Here is a 19,492-nt window from a genome sequence, read left to right as displayed (position 1 = left end):
CTAGCAAAAGAGAAGTCGTTGAGAAATTAAGAGATAAGTCAGGTGTCCTCACTGATTGCTGTTCATCACACAATTGAACTTTGCCAATGTCTCAGAATATGGAAGCACAGTACAGCTACACAAGCCAGTGATTACAAGACTGAAAAAATGCAGATAGGAATATAGCTGCTACATGTTCTCAGACAAAAATTACAAACTCAGATAGAGTACTTCTACCATTGTATCAGCTACAAGTTTCAGGGGAAGATGCTTTCCTCCTATACACATAGTGGCAGTGTTCCTCTCTAGTAATTTTTCTACAACGTAGTTTAAGCGAAAAAGGTATCAAACTGAAATGGCTGGAGATCAGTGTCTCCTCTTGTCATCTATGACTGACCACCTAAAGAGAGTAAAAGTTTCCTGAATTTTGTTATCAGATTAGGATTTCGTTTATAACTGTATCTCCAAACAAGGAATGAAATTCCAACTTCCTCAGCCTCATTCTGTTGCAAAGACTAATGTCAATTTCAATAATCAGTATAACCTTATTAATTGAGATTGACTTCATTTGTATTTCCTCTCATTCCACAGATACAAGGTGCTTAATGCCAGTGCTATCCCAGAGGGACAGTTCATTGATAGCAAGAAGGCTTCTGAGAAGCTTCTTGGGTCAATCGATGTGGACCACACCCAGTACAAATTTGGCCACACCAAGGTACAAACCCTCTTTGGCTCACTCACTGCGGGTCAGTGCTTTGTTCTAGGTGACAGTGATGTGCTGCAACATTCCCTTTCTCAAGGTATTCTTCAAAGCTGGGCTGCTGGGACTCCTGGAGGAGATGAGGGATGAGAAGCTGGCACAGCTCATCACTCGCACCCAGGCCAGGTGCAGGGGCTTCCTGATGAGAGTCGAATACCAGAGAATGGTGCAGAGGAGGTAGACGTTCCTCATCTTCAGTTAAAGTCACTGTACTTGGGAGAAAGTGTTGGCACCCATCATACTGAAAATATTCAATGTACTTTTTAATTATGCTTCAGGGAGTCCATCTTCTGCATCCAGTACAACATTCGTGCATTCATGAACGTCAAGCACTGGCCCTGGATGAAGCTGTTCTTCAAGATCAAGCCCTTGCTGAAGAGTGCAGAATCTGAGAAGGAGATGGCCAACATGAAGGAAGAGTTTGAGAAAACCAAGGAAGAGCTTGCAAAGTCTGAGGCAAAGAGGAAGGAGCTGGAGGAGAAAATGGTGAAACTGGTGCAGGAGAAAAACGATCTGCAGCTCCAAGTGCAGGCAGTGAGTAACATGAGTAAATAAGATCTAACACTTCTTTTGTACTACAGAACTCAAATTGTCCACTAAACCACCTTGTAAAATATTTTAAGCTGAATACCACATAACTAAAGGCAAAATTCAGGCCACAGTCTTTCCCCAGCAAGTCTCAGTATTACAAAGTGGAGTTGAAGCTAAAGAATGACTTTTCAGTCTTAATGCCTACATGTACATGTCTCCATGTGAGTTCATGACATGAAGCCGCATTATAGTTACTGTAGTGTATTTAGTGGACTAGTGATTCAGTTGACCAGCTACTCTGCCTTAATTCAGTTGATGAAATGAAGAGCCTAGCACCATTTCTTATGGCATATCTTACCTGAGCTTCTGTAGCTACTGCTCCCAGAAGACACAGATGCTCATTACATCCTATGACACAAGTGCTAGCCTTGTTTGTCACCAATGCCATTTGGCCTCTCGGAAACTTAGACAACATTTAGGCAACACACTAGAGCTGAATTCTAAATTTGCAATTTGTAATGTAATTGTGCAGTAACCTTTTCCCCAAAAGTAATCCCAGAGGCCTTACTGATGCACATCTGTTCCTTCAGCATTAAATGACTTTTCCTGTACTTTCCCACCAGGAAGCTGATGCTTTAGCTGATGCTGAGGAAAGATGTGACCAGCTCATCAAAACCAAAATCCAGTTGGAGGCCAAAGTAAAGGAGGTGACTGAAAGGGCTGAAGATGAAGAAGAAATTAATGCTGAGCTGACAGCCAAGAAGAGAAAACTGGAAGATGAATGCTCAGAGCTGAAGAAAGATATTGATGACCTTGAGCTAACACTGGCCAAGGTTGAGAAGGAAAAGCATGCCACAGAAAACAAGGTACACATGTGGGGAGACACATCAAGGGCCAAGACATCACTGACCCTTAGGGCAAAAGCCTGCTACCATAAGACATGTTGGCTTTAGAATATTTTGAGCTGGTATTTGTCTGAGCATCCAAAGGATAAATGAAACACCTGGCAAAACACTGTAAAGAGAAAAAGTCACTGCACCAGTGAACGTGTTTTCTACCCAATTTTGACACTTGCTCATATTTGTAGGTGAAAAACCTCACAGAGGAGATGGCAGGCCTGGACGAGACCATTGCCAAGCTGACAAAAGAGAAGAAAGCCCTCCAAGAGGCCCATCAGCAGACACTGGATGACCTGCAGGCAGAAGAGGACAAAGTCAACACGCTGACCAAAGCTAAGACCAAGCTGGAGCAGCAAGTGGACGATGTAAGCACGGAGGCACACAGCAAGAGCAGGACAGGTATAGAGTTAAACCTGAATGGTGGAGCATTGGTGGTCTTGTTCTTTTTAGCTGGAAGGGTCCTTGGAGCAAGAGAAGAAACTGCGCATGGACCTTGAGAGAGCTAAGAGGAAACTTGAAGGAGACCTGAAGCTGGCCCATGACACCATAATGGACTTGGAAAATGATAAGCAGCAGCTGGATGAGAAACTGAAGAAGTAAGTGTGGCTGTGGGGCCCCTGAGTGCTGGGCTGGTGCACTTGTCTTTTCTCTTTGAGCTCTGACACGGTTTGCTTTGCCCAAAGGAAAGACTTTGAAATCAGCCAGATCCAGAGCAAAACTGAGGATGAGCAAGCTCTGGGCATGCAGTTACAGAAGAAGATCAAGGAGCTGCAGGCAAGCCTCTGTCCCTTGCCCTCTCTCAGCCAGTGTCAGGTCAGGAAGGAGGAGGGCATGGGTGTGAAGGGTCCCTAATGTTCCCCAGGCTCGTATTGAGGAACTGGAGGAGGAGATTGAGGCAGAGCGAACCTCTCGGGCAAAAGCAGAGAAGCATCGGGCTGACCTCTCGAGGGAGCTAGAGGAGATCAGCGAGCGCCTGGAAGAAGCAGGAGGGGCTACAGCAGCTCAGATCGAGATGAACAAGAAGCGTGAGGCAGAATTTCAGAAGATGCGGCGTGACCTCGAAGAGGCCACGCTGCAGCACGAAGCCACGGCTGCCGCCCTGAGGAAGAAGCACGCGGACAGCACAGCTGAGCTTGGGGAGCAGATCGACAACCTGCAACGAGTGAAGCAGAAGCTGGAGAAGGAGAAGAGTGAGCTGAAGATGGAGATTGACGACTTGGCCAGTAACATGGATTCTGTCTCCAAAGCCAAGGTAAACAAATTCCTTATAGGTGTTTCTAAACCAGTGGAATTCTATACAATGCAACTTTTTACATCTGCTATTATTAAGAGTGTGAATGGTTAATCCCTCCCCTTACGTATGTTGACACACAGGCAAATCTGGAGAAGATGTGCCGTGCACTGGAAGATCAGCTAAGTGAGGTTAAGACAAAAGAGGAAGAGCATCAGCGCCTGATCAATGATATCAGTGCTCAAAGAGCTCGCCTGCAGACAGAATCAGGTATGACAGTCACATATCTGATGTGCAAATGAATAATGTCAGAATGTTAATGAAACAATGACCCTTCTGGGCACGTGGTCTGTCCAAGATGCTTTGCCTCCCCTCCAATGAGAAATGCATGAGATTGAATCATAAGCTTCTGCAAGGTCTACTAACTATCTAGCTTTACAGCCCTAAATATTCACAATGCTTTCATCAATGGCAATAAAAGTCTTGTATATCTGTAAACATTCCTAGGTGAATATTCACGCCAGGTGGAGGAAAAAGATGCTCTGATTTCTCAGCTGTCAAGGGGCAAGCAGGCATTCACCCAACAGATTGAGGAACTCAGGAGGCACCTAGAGGAAGAGATAAAGGTGAGAAGGCTGTATCATAAACATATGAAACCACAGAATCAACAGGATGAGAGGGGGAAAAATGATCACTTAGGTAAGGCAGTGCAAGTCTTCTCATATTAGCTTTGCTCTCCCTTCCCTGCAGTCTATCCATTAATTCTTCTGTAGATTCCCAGATCTTCCTCTCTCATTCAGTAGCTTGCCATCATTCTCACAGCAGAAAAATCCAGTGTGAATCAACACGGGAGATTTCCCAGGATATTTCCATTCATTGTCACACTAGAATTTTCTCCTAGGCCAAGAACGCCCTGGCCCACGGCTTGCAGTCAGCTCGGCACGACTGTGACTTGCTCCGGGAACAATATGAGGAGGAGCAGGAAGCCAAGGGGGAGCTGCAGCGCGCCCTGTCCAAGGCCAACAGCGAAGTGGCCCAGTGGAGAACCAAATACGAGACGGATGCTATTCAGCGCACGGAGGAGCTGGAGGAGGCCAAGTACATGGGGAACGTGGGATGTCGAATGGCTGGAGAAGGCTGAGCTTGTCAAGGGAAATTGGAGCCTCTTAGAGTGTATTAGCACAGGGGTGGGATGAAGGCAGCGATAGAGTGTCTGTGATAGAGGGAAGAGAGGGAGAGAGAGGAAAAGTTTGCTCTGGAAAAAGTGTAGATTAGAAGGAAAACGTAGCCTTTAGGGCTAGAAATGCTAAGACAGGGTGAATACACAGCAGGCACTAGGACAAGGAGGTGATAGACCCTTTAGGCTGGATGTATTCTTGTGAAAATCGCTAGGCTCAGAGCCCCCCAAAGTGGCCAACTGCCCTCTTACGACAATTGTGTCCCCTCTAAGTTTTAACCTGGAGCTGCACTTATCTCCTCCCAGGAAGAAGCTGGCACAGCGCCTGCAGGATGCAGAGGAACATGTTGAGGCTGTGAATGCCAAATGTGCCTCCCTGGAAAAGACAAAGCAGAGGCTGCAGAATGAAGTGGAGGACCTGATGATTGACGTGGAGCGATCTAATGCTGCCTGTGCAGCTCTGGATAAGAAGCAGAAGAACTTTGACAAGGTCTTTTGGGCTGCAGCGCCGGGGCTCCTGGGCAGAGCATGTCCTCCTGATTGCCACCTCCATACTGACGCCCCGTTTCTCTTCAGATCCTGGCAGAATGGAAGCAGAAGTATGAGGAAACGCAGGCTGAGCTGGAAGCCTCCCAGAAGGAGTCTCGCTCTCTCAGCACGGAGCTGTTTAAGATGAAGAATGCCTATGAGGAGTCCTTGGACCACCTGGAAACGCTGAAGCGTGAGAACAAGAACTTGCAGCGTAAGTCCCTGGCCCTCTGCTCCTGGCAGTGCTTTCTCGCTCTCCACCACTGCCCACCACTCGACATGGGTCTGTGCCTGCAGTTCTGCAAAGATGCCTGGTCACCTGGGTGTGGCAGTGCCCTTCTCATTCGGCTCTGAGCCTGACCATGCCACTGGTCTTTGTTCCCACAGAGGAGATTTCCGACCTCACAGAGCAGATTGCAGAGGGAGGAAAGGTGATTCATGAGCTGGAGAAAGTCAAGAAGCAGATTGAGCAGGAGAAATCTGAACTCCAAGCCTCCCTGGAGGAAGCTGAGGTACGTGCTAAGAAATGGTGTCCAGACTGAAAGTATGGGAGTAGTTATTTGCAGGGATGGCAGGAAAGCAAGCCTAGATTTCACAAGGTACCGCATAAGAGACTACTTAGAAAGGAAGCATTAGTTTGAGTCACTGTTCCTGCTGACTTGTCCAGGCCTCCCTCGAACATGAAGAGGGCAAGATCCTGCGCCTCCAACTTGAGCTCAACCAGGTGAAGTCTGAGATTGACAGGAAGATCGCAGAGAAAGATGAGGAGATTGACCAGATGAAGAGAAACCACCTCCGAGTTGTGGAGTCCATGCAGAGCACCCTGGACGCTGAGATCAGGAGCAGGAACGAAGCCCTGCGGCTGAAGAAGAAGATGGAGGGAGACCTGAATGAAATGGAGATCCAGCTGAGCCATGCCAACCGCGTGGCTGCAGAGGCACAAAAGAATCTGAGAAATGCACAAGCAGTGCTGAAGGTATCACACAACTAAACATGTGCTAACTGGTATCTGACACAGCTAAAAATTTTCTTGTCCTATACTGATGTGAAAATAGGAAATAAGAAAATAGGAAAAATACACTACACAATCTGTCTTGTCTCTCTTTCCAGGATACCCAGATACACTTGGACGATGCTCTCAGGACACAGGAGGACCTGAAGGAGCAGGTGGCCATGGTGGAGCGCAGAGCAAACCTGCTGCAGGCTGAAATTGAGGAGCTACGGGCAGCCCTGGAGCAGACGGAGCGGTCGAGGAAGGTGGCTGAGCAGGAACTGATGGATGCAAGTGAGCGTGTGCAGCTCCTCCATACCCAGGTCAGTTTATAAAAATATTTCATATTTATACGTTTGCTCTATACATATAAAATAAATGAAGACTGCCTGAACCATAGAAGTATTTTGTAAAATGCATTCTAATTTTCACAGTATGGATAACAAATAGGACTTTTCAGCTGCAGATATATGGATTTCACTAGATTACAGTGGAAATACCTTAAAAGTAATAAATTCAGAGAGATATGTGAGGTACTTACTCTATGACTTAATTGAGTTCAACAGCTTTCACATTTATATTTGAGACTGTAAAGTCAGACTTAGGTTGATCATTCACAAAAAAGGAATATGCTAATATGTCATTATAAGTATTCCATAACACCATTTTATTGCCACTAAATTGAAAATGGTAGGGAAAGATTAGGTCCTTTTTTTATAAGTTTAAATTCTTTCCCTTTTGACTGAGAAACTGTGATTGAAGACTTTATGGAGGATGCTCTTGGAATACTCATCACAGCTGAGAAACTAATAGCTACCACAGCAGCTTCTTTGGGACAGAATTCCATGTGACCTGAAGGCACAATTAATATTAATAAACAACATTTATGCAATGTTCTTGATATTATATTGCAAGATAACAAAACCAAAATGGTGACTTTGATGCTCTTCAACAGAACACCAGCTTGATCAACACCAAGAAGAAACTGGAAACAGACATCGCCCAAATTCAGGGTGAAATGGAGGATACGATCCAGGAAGCCCGCAATGCTGAAGAGAAGGCCAAGAAGGCCATCACAGATGTGAGCTGGGGGCTCCTTCCACTGCTAATGGTGGATGTGTTCTCCCCAAAATGTCTCCAGCCCCAAAATGGCTTTCACCCTTTGCTCTCATCAGGCAGCCATGATGGCAGAAGAGCTGAAGAAGGAGCAGGACACCAGTGCCCACCTGGAGAGGATGAAGAAGAACCTGGACCAGACGGTGAAGGACCTGCAGCACCGTCTGGATGAGGCCGAGCAGTTGGCACTGAAGGGAGGCAAGAAGCAAATCCAGAAGCTGGAGGCCAGAGTGCGTAGGGCTTTTAGTTGTGTGTGAGTGAACGTGTCACGTAAGTAACCACCAGGGAAGCTCCAAATCTGGGCTTCTCGTTGCAGGTGCGGGAGCTGGAAGCGGAGGTTGACTCTGAGCAGAAGCGCAGCGCTGAAGCTGTGAAGGGCGTGCGCAAGTATGAGAGGAGGGTGAAGGAGCTGACCTACCAGGTAAGGCAGGAGGCTTCTTCATGTTAACACATTCTTCTTCCAGAAAGTCAAAATGTTGGCACATTGTCTTCTAGAGGGATATCTATACCTCAGTCAGTGACACAGTTAACAGGATTTTGCATTCTGTCCTTCTGGACAGCAATGCTCCATGAGGAATGTTACTTCCTCTGTTTCACATTTATGAAATTTAGATAAAGAGGCAAACAAGGATTTCTGTTACTTGCCATTCTCTGTAGTCTGAGGAAGACCGGAAGAATATTCTCAGGCTCCAGGATCTGGTGGACAAGCTGCAAATGAAGGTGAAATCCTACAAGAGGCAGGCTGAGGAGGCTGTAAGTACCACTCTGACCAAGGCCAGTCTTCTTTGTGGTGGAGGTAGAATTCTGTATTGGTACTTTCTTCTATCCAACTTTTTGAAACCTTGACTGTTTTGATGCATTTGCTGCTGCAAGACAACAGGGAATGTAGGAGTAAGAATTGCTGGTTTGGGAAGGAACTACACTTCCCCAGCTTTATTTATTTTTCTCTAAGCCTCACTTCCCACCTCTAGTTTCTTCCTCCCTGCCCTACCCTGGGTGTCAGAAGCACCTGTTAGTCTCTCTGTTCGGTACTCTGCCATGAACTCTGCCTAGACCATGCTGTGTGTTATGTGGCCATGGCCTTTTCGACACTCCGATGTTCTTTTCTCTTCTGGCACACTTAATGCTCTGAGCAGCTTTTTATCTTGGTTTTGAACCTGCCCTCCTTGCTCAGCTGTGGCATTTAAATTTTTGTTTGCCCAGCTTTCAGATATTAAATGTCCACACGCTGCCTATTGTTTCACAACTGCCTCTCCCCGCACAGGAGGAGCTGTCCAATGTCAACCTCTCCAAATTCCGCAAGATCCAGCACGAGCTGGAGGAAGCCGAGGAGCGGGCTGACATTGCAGAGTCACAGGTCAACAAGCTCCGAGCAAAGAGCCGGGAGTTTCATAAGAAGGTAGAAGAGGAGGAATGAGGATCCCAAAGCTAAAAAGTGACCTGAGGCATGCATAAAATGTAAATCTCTGTGTTGCTTTCTTCTGTAATTATAATTTATGTCTAGGTAATAAATACAGTAGAGACCTCTGCATACAAACAGTGATTAGCGTGCTTTATTTATTCATTCTAGTATTCATTACTTTTGGAGTACATGTACACATTTAAAAGTATATTGAACAGCAATATATTTTTTCATTTACTTTTTTAAAAACGTATGAGGAATAATAACAATTATAGGGATTAACTATTCATCTTGCAATGAGAAGTATGCATTTCTTTGATAGACTAAGGCTACATTCTTCCAAGTTATTCTGATGAATTATTAGGGAGAAAAAAAAAGAAAAAGGAAAGAAAAGAAAAATATTCCTGCAGCATTTAAAAAAATATATATAGTATTTTTATTAACGGAAAAATATTGCTTATTTGGCTACGCTTAAGGGTGTGAGAAACTCAAATTTCTGCTTTGATTTAGGAGACTGAAGTTCACTCCAAGCATTGACAGGTAGTCAAACCAACATGGTGAGGTAGTGGCACAAAGAGATATCCTCACTCTCTTTCTCTGAAGCTGTTTTATTTCATACATAGCACAGAATGATAGCCAGTTCACAAATGGGGTGAATGACAAGAACCCAGAGTTAAAAGACTAGGGAAGAAAGAATAACTAAGACTGCATACTCCTGGGCATAGATAAAACCAAGTATTTTATGGACAACTGAAAGGTAATTGAACATACATTAAGACAGATAAAGGTGATGGAGTGTTTTCTTTTTTTTTTCATTATAAATACAATATAATGTAAAGTAGTGATGTCATAGATAAAAAGAATAAGTGAAAATCACTTTCAAGAATGATAGAAGTTTCTACTGAGTATTAGTATGGTATCAGGAAAGTCTGCTACACTTACCAGAGATTGGTTTTGAACATGGATAGTTATTTCTGTATCATAAAAATGATAAATAATTCTGTAAATTATTTTTTCATGTTGACTTCCCTCATACAGACTGAAGATCAAACACAATTGTGGGGTTTTGTATTTCTCCAGCAAGCTGTTTGTGAAGCATGAGGAGGTCACAATCTACCACTGATTTTGCTAAGTAGCAGTATTAGAAGCAAATATTTAAGTGCAACATAATCACCTCATAAGTGATAATGGGTTGATTCAGTTTAAAAGAAAGGATACACAAAGTCTACTTAAATCACTTTTTTATACAGTAAGGAAATTTTTTGACATAAAAGTTGATGACAAAAGTTTAGAATGCAGCAGCTATCAGCAGTGGAGATCTTTTACTTCTGTTGATGTACTTATATTTTAAAACTGCCTTCTATAGAAATCAAATGTTTCATAAGAGAAATACATGTTCTGGATAAGATTCACCTATTGTATTCTGATTGAAGAGTTTATCTCATCTCACTGCTTCTTTTCACTATACACTGCATGCATGCTTGCTGTAGGGAGACCTGCAAAACAGTTTCTGTGAAAAGTAAACATACTCGTCAGGGCTTTCTATATTCTCCACATTCTGACATAACAGATGATTTGTCTGTGCTTAGACATCAAGAGGGATGAAAGAGTATCTGCGTCTCCTGGAGGAGCAGGACCAAGACAAGGAAGTCCTGTATTAGAAGAAGGAGTCCCTGAAGGAAGATGTCCTATGGAAATGAGAGGAATATAGAACAGGTCTTTCCTGAGAGGTCAAGTCCAGCCAGCCAGTGTTGTATGCAGCAGCCCTGGGAGAAGATGGTACAGAAATACCACTTTCCTCATCTGGCAATAAAGGAGAGCAGTCATGCACCCACACTAATCTTTACAGGTCTAAATCTTAGGAAGGTCCCTATGGTCAAGAACACTACAAGAAATACCCCTTAACAAGATCCCCAAATACATTGACAATCCCCAAGTACAACGACATGAGGAAATGGAATGAAGCTGCATCAGGGTAAGTTCAGACTGGACAAAGGAAAAGGTTCTTCACTGCAAGGGTGGTCAGTCACTGGAAAAGGCTCCCCAGGGGAGCTGTCACAGCACCAAGCCTGTCAGAGTTCAAGGAATGTCTGGATGACACTCTTAGTCATATGATTTAAGTAGTCCTGCAAGGAGCAGGGATTTGGATTCTGATCCTAATGGGTCTCTTCCAACATGAGATATTCTATGATTCTGATTGACAATGCTGTGAACCTCATATTTGAGGAACTGTACTGACCATCTTCAGTAACCTCACTGACCCAAAACCTAATGGTAAATACAAGGCAAAGACAGTCCAGTTGGGGTACTGAAGAATATGATAAGAGAGAAGTAAGCTGGAAGATGACCAGAGCCAACATTGGCAGATTTTGGCATTGCAATGGAAACTTTCTAATGTGGCAAAAAAATATCTTTCTTCCTAGCTAAGCACACACACTTATCCCTCTTTCCCTATGTGCATGTCCTCCTGCTCCATGACCTGTTCTCAACATAGGCCAAGTCCCGGCCAACTTCACATATTTAAGTATATTTCATATATAAGTAATTCCAGCCAAAGTTCAAGGAATCTCATGCAAAGGCCTAAGAAAAACAATTCTTTCTTCAGGCTATTACATCACAGTAATGTCCTGTAATGTTGGATAGAAAAGGTGGATGGAAACACGTCAGATCCAGCTGGTGTCACCGACTGGCCTCTGCCAGTGGTGACACCTTACCAGCCCCAAGCAGGGTTGGACACACAAACACAATACATGCAAAGATGATCTAAAGGATTTTATTACCTCAGCGTCCCAGCAGGATTTCCCCAACAAGTACCCAAGTGAGATAAACAGCCAAGCGAGGAGGTCCAAGGCACCAAGTTGATGTGATGTCCAATGGATAGCCTTGCAGGTGGACACGTACAGAGAAACCCAGCCAAGGACAACATAAGCAACTATATGCTACAATGTGAAATAGACATCTCCACTGCCTTAAGAAAGCATAAAGGGATTTGTTATAAAGAATCTGGGAAACAGCTGTATTGACCTCCATCGCCTATCTCCTCGCCATTCTTCCATACATAACCGTACAAAGCCTAGTTGGATGGTCAGCTGGACAACTGAGTGAGGACTGTTGATATACACAGTACATATCTCTCATGTAGTAGTGTACCTGTACCACCGAAGTGGGAAAAGGTGCTCAGTGGAGAACTTTGTGCTGTTTAATTGTGAGAGGCAATCATCATGGCTTGTCACATAAAAATCATAAAGTAAATCAGAAAATCATTATGTCAGTATGTTTTAGCAGCAAGCAATGCTGTCTTAGAGGTATGTGTCAGAGGAGGAAAGTGCCAAGGGGGATCCCTGGGAGCACATCTGTTTTCTGAATTGTCTCTACAAGCAGAATAGTCACTTTAAGAAGATCCCTGCTCAGGCCACTCTCCTAAAGGTCTCCTGCTCTCACAAACCAATGTCTTTGCTCTGAAATATCCTGTGTTGTCCAGGATGTAGGGGACCAGCAGGGACTGGATTATCTGAAGGAGAATATAAGGGATATTGTGACCATGGCTGGAGGCTCTTTCTACTATGCACTGTGTGGGAACACAGCAGAGACAGGCTGGATAAAGGAGTGATACTTGTCACTGCCTCTGAGTTTGGAGCCCTTTCACCACAGGGACGACTCACTGGGTAAATAAGGGTAGAAACCACAGGGTGATTCTCTTCAAGCCCCTCATTTGTTTTTCACACTGATTTGCCATTTATTTCACAAGGACCTCAGAGGACTGAAGGGTGTCCTAGAATTGGTGGTCATTTGGTTTTGCCATCACAGTATATTTACTCTATTTATAATTTCAATCAAGTCTTCTCCTACTTTTCTAGGAGTCTTTATTCTCTCTTTCTGTCCAGGCAAAGTCTATTGCAGAGTCATCCAAGAATGGACCCATGAAAAAGTGGTTTTACCAGTGTCCAGACTCATAGCAAAGGTATAACTGCCTCCTCATAGGAGTGACATGGCAGTGACTGTTGCTGTTGATCATTCACTTCTAGATGAATGTGCCAGCCAAGCAAGCTGGTCCTCTCTGTCGAGTGCAGTGCCAGTGTCTTATCACACAGGTCCATCACTGTCTTCCTGCCTACACAACAACGTCCAGGGCAGGGAAGCCTCCAATCTGGGCAGCTGATAAAAGAATTTAGTTCTTTTCCCTGAACGATTAAGGCAAAACCTTGACACCAGATGGAAGAAATCTATGCTTGTTACCAAACCTTGACAGCTAAGGCCAGCACTGTGTCCAGACATGACATCCTGTAAGAAATTATAGGCTTCCAGCCATCCACAAGAACTCAGGTGGTGAGAAGAGGGTGATGCATTCATTACCCTCATAGCAGGTAAAAGAAGCTGCTGCACTATGCCAGGATCCTCTATGAGCAAAACAAGATGACCTTTTACTCAGCCCATGGGCCCACGTCAAGCCTTGGGACTAGTGGCTCTGCTTGTCCTACTCAGGTCCACCAACTCTCCTGCCTTCTCTCTTCCCTCCTCTCCTCACCCCTTCCGCTCACCTTCCTCTGTCCACAGACTAACTTCCTTGCCTGCTTATTGTCATTCTCAACATACTGGGACTGCTTATTTTCCTAAGAACAGATTATTAGCCCACAAAATAATAGTTTGCATTACGTCAAACAAGACATTCAACATTTACATGTTGATTGCAAATGTAAGATAAGATAAAGTACAACATCGGTTGTGTAAGGTATCTAACTACTGATCACACTTCACAGATGGGTAAGTAAATTAGATGATTTGGAAATAACATTCAATACATCTAAGGGCTCTGGTAAATTAGAAGTGAAGCTCCTGTTACTGCTAAATAAATTTGTTTTTGCCAAGCCACAGAGAAAGTGTGAGATTGACTTGGTTGGTATTTTTGGCATATGTGACAAGCTTTAGCAGCTACCTCAAACTTGCTGTTTATTTAAAGCAAGTGCTAAACATCTTTGGCCATCCCGCCAGAATTGTCAGACCCTAGCTGACCTTCATGTGTCCTTTTTGGATATCTTTTCTTATCCTTCAGCCAGCCTTCAAGTGCTGTAAAAAAACACTGCCTTCAAATGCTAAGGGTTCTTAATAAAACATGTAAATAACATGGGGACAGCAGAAGATAGCTGGAGTTAGGAAGGGACACTACTCCACCCATTTTAGAAACGGTAGTTCAGGATCCACGATAGCTGAGCATGTTTGGTGCTTTTAGTACCCCCTTGGACCCTTTGGGTTATTGTGGCACCCTTTGTATGAGCAGCACCTGTTTTCCCTGTGACACTGGTAATGCTGAACACAACCCAACTGCACTGAGAAGAAGTATCACCCGTGGCAGGATTTGTAAGTGTTCTAACATATGTCCTGCTATTCTAAGGGTTCATCAGAGACCTTCATTAATACATTACAGGTTTTGATACATTTCAGAAAGGATGGCAGGAGGTCAACAAGCTGTTCTACTAATGAACTCACTCCTTTGACAGTGAACCAGGAGAGAGATTGTTTTTATTTCCCCTTGTAGCTGCTCACCTACATCCAGCTCCTGTTCCACAAAAGCAGGGCATGGGAGGAGAGCAGTGGGAGGCAGGCAGCTGGTGGTTGAGCACAGCGGAGAGACAGGAAGCCTCAGTCAAGTGCCTCATGCCTCCCTCCCCTGTGGGGCAATGGCCACTGCCCCGGCTGGCTCCTGAGGACAGGGGCCCCCTTTCTCGAGCAACAGTGCAGCAGTTTTACGCTTCAATAACTCTTGTCAGTGTGGACACACTCAGAATGAATCAATGGGCAAAATGAGCAGGATTTGGAAACAAGGAGAGAGGAATTTCAGTGATGGATAGATGTGCAATACTAGGTTTGGGCTTGTTACATGTGTGGGTGAGATTCAATTCCAAACTCAAATATCTAATGTAGTCATCTTCATGCCTAAATAAATAAGTAGATGAGTGAGCTGAGTGTCTAAACTCCCACTGTAGACACTACTATTAGAGTCAAGTGAATGTTTCAGTTCACTCTAAGGTAGGCAACCACATTAGGACAACTGAATCATTCTCCAGGCTCTGTTAGCTCAAGCTCCATCAATGATAACATCTCAGTGTGCCTACCTCTAGTTTGTTGTGAAGGGTTGTCGTTGATGGAAGACTTGAGCAAATGAGAAGTGCATGTATACAGTATCAGGGCTATACTTGTGCAGGTAGTAGGGAGGGAGTTGCAGTGGATTTGGTAGAGAAGGGCAGGTCCTGAGAGAATATTATAGCTGGCAAAAAAATGCTAAAATGTCTTTTGTAAAAGGCTGTGAAAACTTTTGGCTGTTTCTGTTCTGCTTGACTGAAACAAAACTGTTGTATTAAAGCAAAAGATTTCCTGACATTTTGGAGGAGGAAAAAACTGCATTTTTTAATGAGCTGCCACAGTTTATATTTTTTAATTATGACTTTTTTTCTTTTACTACCAAAGGTAGCAGAATAAATTATATACAAGGCTTAATCCCCCAGACACACACACTTTTTCTCTTGAACTCCGGCTTTATGTGTCTGTATTTTTTCCAAGATTTCCAATTCAGAAAGTCACAGTTTCAGGTTTTTTTGGCAGCTACAGAGTTTTTCCAAATTAAGAAAACTTTGCTCTTAAAATGACAAAAAGGAAAAAGCAAAAGCAAACAAACATACAGATAGAAAAACAGTAGTCACATTGTATTCTGTTATATGGACTAGCAATATAAAAGCAAACAAGACCAAGGGGAAAAAATATAACTTAAAACAGACCAAGCAAAATGTTACAGGTTGTGGAAATTTTCAATTTAAATATCATTTTGAAAAAGACTGAAAAATTATTTCTCATAAGTCCTTTTGAGTCTTCAAAAAATTATGGAAGATTATTCTTCTATGTGAAAAAATCTTGCAAATAAAAGCTTTTAGCCAGTTGTCAGCTTTATGCCAGTATTACATATGACTGTGGGAAAACCATGAGGGTTTTTGGGGGTTTTTTTGTAGCCAATTTTAATTCAGGTCAAAACTGCATACACTAGCAAAATGAGACAACATACAGTCATTGAAATACCTAAAATTCACAGTGAATTCCAGTTCTCAGACAATGTAATTGCATTAAAGACACAAAAGAAGTGCTGTTTTATACCCAGGTGAGTATCTAGCTGTTAGGGTTAAACATAGGCTTATTCTTCAGTGTGAATTTACTCCAAATGTGAAGCTGACCTCTGCCAATTTACTCCCCACCCCCAGGATTACAGTGTCATCACAAAGACACAGTCAGCTGAGAGAAGAGGAGGAAGGAATTTCCTCACTTTCTTATAGAGACGTCTGAGTAGGTGATGCTAAGAGGGAGTGGAACACAACAGGTGCAGTAAGTGAGGACGTAGTATGCTATGGGATCAGGTGAAGCTGCTGTGTGAGTCAGTTCAGATTGCCTTGCTTGTCATAGGAACTGTAATTTGGAAAGTGAAGACCAACACATTAAAAAAAAAAAAAATAAATAAATCAAGATCTGTTGCATGGGGAATAAATTGTTTCTCAGTAAAGCAAAGGGTTCCACTGCCCTCTTCATCATTCTCCTCCTTGTGCTGTTACAGAACATGTTTAACCACTTCATTAATCTGGGTGGGGAACATCCCAGGGATCAGTACAGCAGATTGGCTGTTTTTCACAAACTAGCATAGGGTTCAGCTCCTTCTAACAAAAACCGTCTCTCTTCCACACTAGCGTAGGACATGACTGTTTTAGAGAATGTAAATTTATTAATCCTTTCCCTCCATCTAGCACACTTATCCTGCAACAGTAGTGCTGAATGACTCCCCTATGTTGAGACAGCACCTATTTTTCCTACTTCCAGTGGGAGACATATCTTAAATTCAGTACAATGGTTTCATAGGCCTGTTCATATGATCTTTAAAAACCTTCAGCCCCAGAAACAGGAGTTGGATTTCTATGCTTTTCCTCTGGGATCTAACTTGGTCATTTCAATCTTAGAGGGTTCTATCTTCAACTCTATACTTAACTTGTTTTGCTCTTTCATTGGTCCTTGTGTCCATGGTGGCTTGCTGTTATCCCCTTGGAATCACACCCCTATTTACTTCCTCTTCCTCAGTCACATATCCTTCCTTTTCACTACCTTCAGTCTCACCCTTCCACCCTTCTCTTGCTTTGGATTTGGTCCATTTTACTACTTGGTCATTCATATCATCCCTTGATTCTCACTCCTGTGACTTCAGTTCCTATTCAGATGCTTCCTCCTGCATTGGGATTTCCTTCCACTAACAGTGACCCTGCATCTCAGTAGGACCCCTGATGCTTTTCCACATTGCAGACCCAGAGCATTTGCAGCATAAAGAAGCCTGTGCCTTCACCTCTCCATCCCTACATGTTTCCTATTACAATACACTGGCTCTTGTTCTTCACTTCCTCTGCTCAAGTCAACATCCAGTGCATTATAATACCAATGTAGCCCCTTTCATCTCTTTTAGCACACCCTCCTGCTTCCCCCCCTTCTCAGGCTCTCTTGTCAAATTATTTATAGGAGATTGATTCACAGACCTGTTATGTCTAATTATATCCATTCACTTCTGATATGAATGGCAATTCTGCTAGGAGTTAAGATTGCCAAAAATGTTTTGACCTAAGAAAGAGGAGGTGGTGGCTACATATGCAGATCAGACACTATAAAAGTATCCTGGGAGCAGTGTGTCTTGTCCTTCCTCAGAAATCTCTAAGGTAAGAGTGTCAGAGGTTTTGGACTGGGGAGGTGGGGGATGAAGGGAAACTAGTCCTGCATTCCACAATCACCAGTGCATTCCTACAGACACTCACATTCATTCAGTGGGGGACTGTCAGTGTCAGCTGGGATTTTCAGTCTGCTTTCAAGGCATCCATTTGTTTTCTATCTCTAAATTTTCTCTGGAATTCTGTGCAGCAGTAAGAAGGAAGTTGTTAATTCTTTTTTACAATACTAACCAGCTTCCAGCCTGCAAGCCATTCGTCTTGTCTCACAAAAGGTAAGATCTTGATTTATTCACTCTGGAGTTGCTCTAAGCTAGGACTCCTACTCAGGTATGCTGGCAATCCCTGTATTCCTTATATTTATGTCCACTGTATAAATACAGTATGAGATCTGGGCTCGATTGCCAGTGTTTTTGCCACACGATTCTCAAAGACAGTGGTCTTAAAAGTAATGATCATTGCTGCATCGCCTACATTCTCCCCAGAATTCTTCTGTAGGGAGCAGTTTCCTAGATTAGCAGACATTTCATCCTAAATTTAGGAGAAACTGTCCTAAGAAGAAAAACCCCATCAGGAAGTAGTTTCCAATTACTTGTCCATAAATTAAATATATTCTTGACTGAAACAGTTATATATTTTTTTTGCATTTACCTCAAAAATCAAGGGTCACTGGCACCAGCTGTGAAGCAACAGAAAAAGACATACATATTTAAATAATGTTAATATTTTGTTTTTTCTAAGGGAAGCTTGGGGAATGAGGTTAGAATGTTGTGTATCAAAACAACAAAGCATTTCAGTCTGAACTTCCTTATAAGCTTGCTTGTGCCTATGAAAATATTGCCCAATTGTTATATAATTATATAAGTAAATATTAATAATCACAGGGAAATTAAGAAAGGACAATACTTACTTGGATACCTAGAAAAAAGAGACATGGAACATCAACTAAATTCAAAATTTTAAATATTTGCACCCAGGAAAATTAACTCTTTACATTTCTTTTTTACATTAATTTTGTCAAATTTTGTCACTGGAATATATCCCTCAAAATTATAAAATATCAACAAGCTACCATGTGTAAAGAATATACCTAGCATGCTTCAAATAGGTGGAGGAGAGTTAGCATATCATTGATTTCAGGAAAAATTGTATAAAACAGTCAAAAGAAAATAGTCAGCAAATACTTTAAGGCGGCAATCTATACACTTACATGATGTTAACATAATATATACTGACCTACTATATATACTATACATTGTCATAATACCATAAAGATATCTATACAAAAATACAATATACTATATATGTAATATATGTAATATAAACTAATATACTATAATACATGCTGATATAATATATATTAACATACTATATACTAATATATATAATACACTAGTATTATTCCTGTTAGGAATCTTGTAAGAAAATATGAGATAATATAGGCAATGATAAAACTGCTGGTGAAAGACTGGGTCCATTTTACAACCTTATGTAATTATTTTGTGAAATGGTCTCATTTGATTCGTAACACTTTAATGAAGTGGAAAATCATGTAGTTTGAAATAAAACCATCAGTCGGGAGATTGTACCCATGCATTTAAATTGCTAACACTAAGTTGTGTCATGAAGTCTGTCTTTGCTGGCTAAGAAGGAAAAGCAATTTTTTTCATGTGTAAGCAGTGGAATACTGAGTGGAACATGCTTTATAATGTACAAAAATATTGCAATGTTTATTAAAATATTATTTCTGTTAGTCTGGCCATACTGCAATAATGAGGTTGCTAAAAGGTAAAGTGTTCAGAAAAGAGTTTTAAAAAATATTCTAAGTTCAGAATATCTTTCCTGCAATCAAAGTGAAACTGTTTCTCAAGAAAAAGTTAACCAATGATTTGATTTTCACCTAGAGGTCTGCTATAGGTGAAAGTATTGATAGAGTAATGAGCTTCTTAATTTATTCAGAAAAGTTACTCAAAATGCAGGTGATAAACATAGATAAAATAAGACTAAAAAAAAACAAACAAAAGGATACTTTTGGAACAATACACCTAAATTCCAGCTTCAAATTGCATGAAACTTCTCAGTCAAGAGAATCATTTGGCAATAATAAACAGGGTTACTGATAAGTAACTGATAAAGTAGTGAA

General features: G+C 42.3%; 1 protein-coding gene across 1 annotated transcript in view; it reads left to right on the top strand.

Annotated features, from left to right (window-relative positions):
• Window positions 1–19,492, top strand: part of LOC141933127 (myosin-1B) — a 50,937-nt gene that overhangs the window by 9,596 nt on the left and 21,849 nt on the right. The window contains exons 18-37 of the mRNA XM_074847516.1: window positions 571–694; window positions 780–916; window positions 1,018–1,273; window positions 1,894–2,136; window positions 2,358–2,534; window positions 2,620–2,765; window positions 2,853–2,943; window positions 3,032–3,421; window positions 3,544–3,670; window positions 3,908–4,026; window positions 4,302–4,498; window positions 4,884–5,067; window positions 5,154–5,319; window positions 5,493–5,617; window positions 5,773–6,081; window positions 6,216–6,419; window positions 7,052–7,177; window positions 7,272–7,442; window positions 7,529–7,633; window positions 7,870–7,911. Of these exons, the coding sequence (XP_074703617.1) occupies window positions 571–694; window positions 780–916; window positions 1,018–1,273; window positions 1,894–2,136; window positions 2,358–2,534; window positions 2,620–2,765; window positions 2,853–2,943; window positions 3,032–3,421; window positions 3,544–3,670; window positions 3,908–4,026; window positions 4,302–4,498; window positions 4,884–5,067; window positions 5,154–5,319; window positions 5,493–5,617; window positions 5,773–6,081; window positions 6,216–6,419; window positions 7,052–7,177; window positions 7,272–7,442; window positions 7,529–7,633; window positions 7,870–7,911 (3,439 nt within the window). The remainder of the gene's footprint in view (window positions 1–570; window positions 695–779; window positions 917–1,017; window positions 1,274–1,893; window positions 2,137–2,357; window positions 2,535–2,619; window positions 2,766–2,852; window positions 2,944–3,031; window positions 3,422–3,543; window positions 3,671–3,907; window positions 4,027–4,301; window positions 4,499–4,883; window positions 5,068–5,153; window positions 5,320–5,492; window positions 5,618–5,772; window positions 6,082–6,215; window positions 6,420–7,051; window positions 7,178–7,271; window positions 7,443–7,528; window positions 7,634–7,869; window positions 7,912–19,492) is intronic.

Source organism: Strix aluco, chromosome 21 (assembly GCF_031877795.1).
Source record: "Strix aluco isolate bStrAlu1 chromosome 21, bStrAlu1.hap1, whole genome shotgun sequence".
In the NCBI taxonomy this organism is placed as follows: Eukaryota; Metazoa; Chordata; class Aves; order Strigiformes; family Strigidae; genus Strix; species Strix aluco.
The sequence above is the reverse complement of the archived record's forward strand: the minus strand, read 5'-3'. Positions and strand labels throughout refer to the sequence as shown.